The sequence below is a fragment of the Varanus komodoensis genome, unplaced genomic scaffold, assembly GCF_004798865.1.
Source record: "Varanus komodoensis strain SLA01 unplaced genomic scaffold, ASM479886v1 scaffold546, whole genome shotgun sequence".
Classification (NCBI taxonomy): domain Eukaryota; kingdom Metazoa; phylum Chordata; class Lepidosauria; order Squamata; family Varanidae; genus Varanus; species Varanus komodoensis.
This window is the reverse complement of record NW_025336152.1, coordinates 2009-10024: the sequence shown is the minus strand read 5'-3', so window position 1 is coordinate 10024 and position 8016 is coordinate 2009. Positions and strand designations below refer to the sequence as shown.

The window sequence follows — 8016 nt, the reverse complement described above, 5'->3', positions numbered from 1 at the left end:
AAGCTCTTTGGACACTCCAAACAATGATATGGCTTCTCCCCAGTGTGCATTCTTTGATGGCAAATCAGCTTTGCCTTCTCAGTGAAGTACTTTCCACACTCCAGACATGTATATGATTTATCTTGTGTTTGAAGTATGCTGTGCGCTTTATTGTTTGATTGAGAACCGCACATTCTTTTGTGCACATGGACTGTGTTCTTTTCTTGTCCAGTGTGTACCTCTTCTTGGATTGTGTTATGGCAGCCACTGCCCTGCAGAGCAAGGCAATCATTCCTTCCACTGTGATTACCTTCAGTCTTCCATCTTTGCTGATCACTATTTTTCCATCTGTGTCTTTCCTGTGACATCCCATATAGTTCTCTCCTATTATCCTCTTCCCACCTGTCACCTCCTGGAATGAGAGCAAGAATTCAGAAGAAGCCTATGTTAGCAGCAGAAGTACAAATAGCAGAGCACACTCAGTACTGATTGCTATGAAGGGAAGAACCAGAAGAACTTTGATGGGATGCTGCTCTTAGAATGGGCTGAACGGCATTAACAGACTCTCTGTGTTACACGACCAATATTGCTGGGACTGTGTAGACCCAGAATCAACCTCCTAGGAGGAAACACAGATTCTAGGCTAGCATATCCAGGGCCTTTTATCAGGCTGCTTAGTAGAATTTAACGAAGTTTGGAAGGGTAGAAAGCAGGAGCAGGGCCTTTTCACAGTGGCACCGATCTCAGGAATATTCTCCCCAGGGAGATAAGCCTGGTGCCCTCCTTAGCTTCCTTTCAGCACCAGGTGAAAACTATTTTATTTTCTCGTTATTTTAATTCTTAGATCTCTAATCATGTTTGAAATATTGAGTATTATCTGCTGCTCTGTCGCAGGATGGATGGATGGATGGAGTTATTTATTTATTTAATTCCACTTGTATGTGGCCTAAAAGCCATTGGCTCTCTGGCTACTTACAACATGTTAAAATCTAACAACATAAAAAAGTACAAACAAAGTATGACATTTGGTACAAGACAAAATAATATTATAATAACAATATCATCCATAAATAAACAGAATTAATACCGCAAAATTCCCCTGTAAAACTAACAGTCTGTTTTCAGTTACGCCTAAAAGCCAAAAGAGTTGGTGCCAACCAGACCTCAGGCCGGATCGTATTCCAAAGATGGGGTGCAATGCTGGAGAAGGCCCTACTTGCTGTGCTGTTATCCTGTTCCGTTGTTTGTAGTTTTAGGGTTATTTAACACGAATATTGATTGAATGCATATGTGATTTTAATCACTGTAAACCTCCCAGAGAGCCTGCAGGCTACAGGGTGGTAGAGAAGTGCAATATAGTGCAGAGGAGCCGACACCAGGGAAAGCTGGCAGCCACGGACCTGGTTCCTTCAGCAGCTTCCTACCTGCGGCAAGGTGCAAAACGTCACGGCAGGGCTACCTGAGCGCTGTGGGTCGCATACGCAGAGTCAGACCTGGGATTATGACACCAATTGACGCCACAAACATTCAGAGAGCAGATTTGGGCAGGCAAGCACTCTGGTCTGAGCCATCTCCGCAGGCAGGAATCTTCCCTGCCGGCTCACCTGCCAGAACAGGAATTTCTCCTTACATGAAACATGATGCACTTCACTTAAGGAGCAGCTTGCCAGCTTTTACTCTTAAGACAATTCTGGCATGCCGTTGTCTTGGAAATCCTGCTGTAACTCCCTGTGAGCAGTTCCATTCGTAGCCGTTGGACCAGGAGTTCCCCAGCTCTGTGTTACCACAACACTTGGGCCTCCTGACTACTTCTTGGCGCACGGCCATTCCCCACGTCCTGTTGCTTTCAGACAGAAAGAACAGGACTCTTTCCCAGCCCTCCACCTAGAGCAAATCAGGGTGTGATTTGGGGATCTACGTATTTGTGGGGAGAGGCTGCACCTGCATGAGACTCACAGGGACACAGCTGAGCCTGAGTTCTGGAAGGAGCTGCACTTTCAGATTCAGTGATGGGTTAACCGTGCGTTCCTATTTGTGGCGGTTCCCAGGGTTTCCTGCTGACTTGGGGACCGGATGCAGATCGCTGTTCTGATGTTCTTGACGCTCCTGAGGGTGAGCTCCCATGTGCACCTTTGTTGCGGGGAAGGCAGGACAATAAGCATTTCGCTTTCCTACATGCCATCACGGGACCTCCGGCTTGTGGCAGTCCTATGAATGAGAGTCCTGTGCTTCACAGCCTTACGCAAGCCTGGCGAATCCCGGGATGCAGCTGCCTTGATGGAGTCGATCCGTCTCCTAATGGGCCTCCCTGTTCTTCTGCTGCCTGCGACTTTCCCTAGCAGGGTGGTCTTCTCCAGGAAGTGTGTCCTTCTCAGGAGGTACCCAACCTTGGACAGCTTCCGTTTCGTCATTTTTGCTTCCAGGGCAAGTTCTGGCTTGATTTGCTGGCCCCTGTTCACAGACAAGACTGGACAGACTAGCAGAAAGCCAAGGCTAAGTCTTGAAGATGTGTCCCTTCTCAGCTGGCTTTATCGGTGTCGTGCTGAGGACGGCTTTCAACACTCTGAGCTGCTTTAAGCATTCCTGTGCCACTGTCTGTGGCTTGCTTGAGGCGTGTGTCTTTAAACTGCTTTTACAATACTGTTCTGTCATTTGCCTACTTTAATAAAACATAGTAATCCTATTTTTAAACACTGTATTTTGAGGGCTAGGCCCTGAAATATAAAATAAAAAATCTAGGACATGGGCCAGAAACGGTAATCTTGTCTTCCTTATCATGCCGGCAGTTACAACCAAGTATTATCCCTTAGCAGAAAAACAGGAAGCCTTACCGAGAGAGGCCACAGTCCTGCGATTCTCCTCCATGATCTGGCTGTGCAGGGCTCTCTGGCCAGCATCCAGCAGGGCCCACTCCTCCTCCGTGAAGCACACGGCAACCTCCTCAAAGGTCACCAGAGCCTGCATGAAGAAAGGAAAGGTTTCGTTATCAAGGTCACAGACTACGGTGGCTGGGCATTATACTGCAGGTCTGAAACTCGCTTGCTCAGGAAGCAGCGGCCAAAAGGATCCTTCTCCCCTCTCCTCCTTGCGTGCCTCCCATGAGGCATCTGGAGCAGCTGCTTTTCGATGAGCGTTTGCTAGACTGGACAGGCCTTTGCTCCCATCCCACAAGTCTCCCTCTCTGATGATAGGTTTCCCAGAAGAAAAGAGAAAGACAGAGCGATTAGCTGGAATCTTTTCCCCAAAGAAGTTTGCCTGATGCCTTCTCTCTCTCCTTTTCGGCATCAGGCAAATACCCCTTTATTTTCCCTTTTTTTTATTTAGGTTATTTTAAAGATTTTAATGGTGTTTACGATATATTCCCCTTCATGGATTACTACCTTGTCGTGGTGAAGGGGCTAGTGTAGCTCAATGAAGCTATAAGCTATGCCGTGCAGGGCCACCCAAGGCAGACAGGTCATAGCAGAGAGCTCTGACAAAACGTGATGCACTGGAGAATGAAATGGCAACCCACTCCAGTATCTTTGCCATGAAAAACCCCATGGACAGTACGAAAAGGCAAAAAGATATGATGCCGGAAGATGAGCCCCAGTGTCCAACATGCTACTGGGGAAGAACAGAGGGCCAGTACTAGCAGTGCCAGAAAGAATGAAGCGACTGGGTCTAAGCGGAATGAACACTCAGTTGCAGATGTATCTGGAGGTGAAAGGAGAGTCCGATGCTGTAAAGATCTATACTCCATAGGAACTTGGAATGGAAGATCTATGAATCAAGGCAAGCTGGACGTGGTCAAACATGAGATGATAAGACTGGACATCAACATCTTAGGAATTAGCGAACCAAAATGGACAGGAATGGGTGAGTTTAATTCAGATGACCATCAGGTATACTACTGCGGGCAAGAATCCCTCAGAAGAAATGGGGTAGCCTTCAAAGTCAATAAAAGAGTAGGAAAAGCAGTACTGGGATACAATCTCCAAAATGACAGAATGATATCAGTTTGAATCCAAGGCAAACCATTCGACATCACAGCAGTCCAAGTCTATGCCCCAACAACTGGTGCTGAAGAGGCTGAAGTTGAAGGCCTACAACACCTTCTAGAATTAACACCTTCCAGAATTAACACCAAAAAATGGTGTCCTTATCATCATGGGGGATCGGAATGCTAAAGTAGGAAACCAAAAGATAACCAGAATAACAGGCAAGTTTGGCTTGGAGTACAAAATGAAGTAGGGCACAGGCTGGTGGAATTTTATCAAGAGAAGACAATGGTCATAGCAAACACTCTTTTCTAACAACCCAAGAGACTCTACACATGGACATCGCCAGACGGTCAACACAGAAATCAGGTGACTATGTGCTCTGCAGCAAAACATGAAGACGCTCTATACAGTCAGTAACAACTAGACCAGGAGCTGAATGTGGCTCAGATCATGAGCTTCTCATTGCAAAATTTAGGCTTAAATTGAAGAACGTAGGGAAAAGCACTGGGCCACTCAGGTATGACCTAAATCATATCCCTGATGAAGATACAGTGGAGGTGACAAATACATTTAAAGAATTAGATCTGATAGACAGAGTTCCTGAAGAACTATGGACGGAGATTCGCAACATTGTACAAGAGGTAGCAACTAAAACCATCTCAAAGAAAAAGAAATGCAAGAAAGGCATATGGCTGTCTGAGGAAGCTTTACAAATAGCGGAGGAAAGAAGGGAAGCGAAAGGGAAGGGAGAAAGAGAAAGATACACCCAATTGAATGCAGAATTCCAGAGAATAGCTAGAAGAGATAAGAATGCCTTCTTCAATGAACAGTGCAAAGAAATGGAAGAAAACAGTAGAGTAGGGAGGACCAGAGATCTCTTCAAGAAAACTGGATATGAAGGGAACATTTCATGCAAAGATGGGCACGATAAAGGACCAAAATGGCAGGAACATAACAGAGATAGAAGAGATTAAGAAGAGGTGGCAAGATTACACAGAAGAAGAAAGAGCTTAACGTACCTGATAACCACGATGGGGGGATCACTGACCTCGAGCCAGACATCCTGGAATGTGAAGCCAAATGGGCCTTAGGACATCTGAGCAACAACAAAGCTAGTGGAGGCGGCAGTATTTCATCTGAAGGTGCAAAACTCAATAGAGAGCCAGTGTGGTGTAGTGGTGAAGAGCGTGGGACTGGGACTCAGGTGATCTGGGTTCTAGTCCCCGCTCAGCCATGGAGCCAACTGGGTGACTTTGAGCCAGTCACAGACTCTCAGCCCAACCTACCTCACAGGGTTGTTGTTGTGGGGATGAGATGGAGGAGGAGAATGATGTAAGCTGCCTTGAGCCCTTTGTAGGAAAAAGGCAGGCTATAAATTGGAAAATAAACAAATAAAAAAAATAAAATGTCAGCAAATTTGGAAAACTCAGCAGTGGCCACAGGATTGGAAAAGGTCAGTTCACCTTCGGATCCCAAAGAAGGGCAATGCCAAAGAATGTTCAAACTACCGCACCATTGCACTCATTTCACATGCTAGCAAAGGGCTGCTCAAAAGCCTACAAGCCAGGCTCCCGCAGTATGTGCACCGAGAGCTACCAGAAGTACAGGCAGGGTTTCAAAGAGGCAGAGGAGCTAGAGATCAAATGGCCAACATATGCTGGATCATGGGGAATGCTAGGGAGCTCCAGAGAAACATCTACTTCTGCTTCCCTGACTATGCTAAAAACTTTTACTGTGTGGATCACAACAAATTGTGGCACGCTCTTAAAGAGGTGGGAGCACCAGACCATCTTATCTGTCTCTTAAGAAACATATATGCAGGTCCAAAAGCAACAGTGAGAACTGGGCACGGAACCAATGATTCGTTCAAACTTGAGAAAGGAGTTTGGGGAGGCTGTACACTGTCGCCCTGCCTATTTAACTTATATGCAGAGCACATCAGGAGAAAGGCGGGGCTAAATGAATCACCAGTTGGAATTATGATTGCTGGGAGAAATATCAACAACCTCAGTTATGCAGATGATACCACTCTCATGGCAGAAAGTGAAGAGGAACTGAAGAGCCTCACTTCCTGGCAAATAGATGAGGAAGAAATAGAGGTAGTGACAGATTTTATTTTCCTGGGCTCCAAGATCACCGCAGACGGGGGCTGCAGCCAAGAAATTAAAAGTGCATGTAGTCAAGGGTATGGTTTTCCCAGTTGAAAGGGATGGCTGTGAAAGTTGGACCACAAGGAAGGATGAGCACCGAAGAATTGAGGTCTTTGAATTGTGGAGAAGACTCCTGCGAGTCCCTTGGACCACAAGTCGATCAAACCAGTCAGTCTTAAGAGATCAACCCTGACTGCTCTTTAGAAGGACAGATACTGACGATGAGACTCAAATACTTTGGCCACCTAATGAGAAGGAAGGACTCCTTGGAGAAGAGCCTAACGCGGGGAAAGATTAACGGCAAAAAAAGGGGGCGGGAGAGAATGAGGTAGCTAGATGGAGTCGCTGAAGCAGTCGGCGTGAGCTTAAGTGGACTCCGGGGGTGGTGGAGGACAGGAAGGCCTGGAGGAATATTGTCCATGGAGTCGCGATGGGTCGGATGCGACTTCACAACGAACAACAACAACAAAAGTTACCTTAGTACAACAGTGTCTCTTTATTTTGTTCCTCTAATGATTTAATACTTTATGATATTTTGATAATTTATTTTGGGATTTTTCTGTCTAACTGTTGTGATTTTAATGTAATGTTAGTTAATATTATCTCTTTATTACATATCTTGGCACTAGTGATTAATTATATTTTCTAATCCATCCAGAGAGCCAATTTGGCCTTGGGAAGGGCAGAAATCTAATAAATAATAAATATTTGCCTCTTAGAAGGGGAGCAGATAATCGGATGTTGTGGCTGGTTGCTTCCTCTCTCCTAAGAGAAACTTTCCCTTACCTGATCCAGTTTCACTCCTTCCTGAAGAAAAAGAGATGGATGGGTATCCATTTCTGCCAACATGCCTGCTCCTAGGAAAGACAAAAGAGATGGGAATCTTGTAGGGGACTGAGACCACAATTCTAAACTTGTGGGAAGGAATCCCTTGAAGTCAAGACACAGAAACATGGAAACACAGAAACAGAGCGAGTCAGATGGATTCTCCCAGGCCGTCTAGTCTGACCCCCAGGGCCAGCTGGCTCCGTTCATGACATGCCCACCAAGAGAACCGACTCTCCAGCTGAATGCACAGCACTGCACTACAAGCAATGAATGTCTGGGTGCACATGAGTATTACAGGATTTGCACTTTTAGAATTTGGGTTGAATGAAAATGCATAGTTATCCATTTGGGCCCACAGGCTGCGAGAATGTATGCAGTCTCCACGGGTTCAAAATTAGATATAGATTCGAATAGCGGAAAAGCAAGGACCAGATGCTTCCCCACAAAAGCCACACATGCACACTGACCTGGCGATTGGAGAGGCCACCACCGTAGTAATCCTTACCCTGAAAGGAGAGGCACCCATCTTGCTCCCGCTTGATCTCAGTTTGGGGTGGACGCAGTTCAGAGCCTGAGACAGCTCTCTCTGCTGCAGGGAAATCAGGTCCCGCTTCTACAAACAGATTCTTCACCTGGAATAGCAGCATAAATACAAGACGCGGAATGAGGAGAAAAATTAGAAAAGGCGAGAGAGATGCAAAAATATTGGAAGTGAGATAGGGGGATTTCTCCCCAGATTCCCAGAGAGTTTCGGCGTTTCGTCTCACGCATCCTTGAGCACGTGACCAATATTCTCACCTGCTCCTCCTCCAATTTGTTCTCCACTGACTGGCTCAGGAGGAAGCCCTCCGCCAGGGCCACCGCCTGGGAACTGCTCTCTGCTCCACACTCCCTCACCCAGTTCGCCATCTCCGCTGGCAGGATGGCCAGGAACTGCTCCAGGACCACCAGGTCCAGGATTTGGTTTTTGGTGTGTTGCTCTGGCCTCAGCCACTCCCGGGAAAGTCGGTGGAGTTGGCTGCAAGCCTCTCGGGGCCCCTCAGCAGCCTGGTAGCGGAGCCGCTTGAAACGCTGGC

At 46.6% G+C, this 8016-nt stretch overlaps 1 protein-coding gene across 1 annotated transcript; it reads right to left on the bottom strand.

Annotated features, from left to right (window-relative positions):
• Window positions 1-1086: 1086 nt before the first annotated feature.
• On the bottom strand, window positions 1087-8011 carry LOC123032432 (zinc finger protein 202-like; the record flags this gene model as incomplete). Its single annotated transcript, XM_044448308.1, has 5 exons — window positions 1087-2638; window positions 2811-2937; window positions 6899-6969; window positions 7446-7572; window positions 7739-8011. Coding segments are annotated over 5 exons (609 nt in total), but the record flags the coding sequence as incomplete, so codon positions are not given.
• Window positions 8012-8016: the final 5 nt, after the last annotated feature.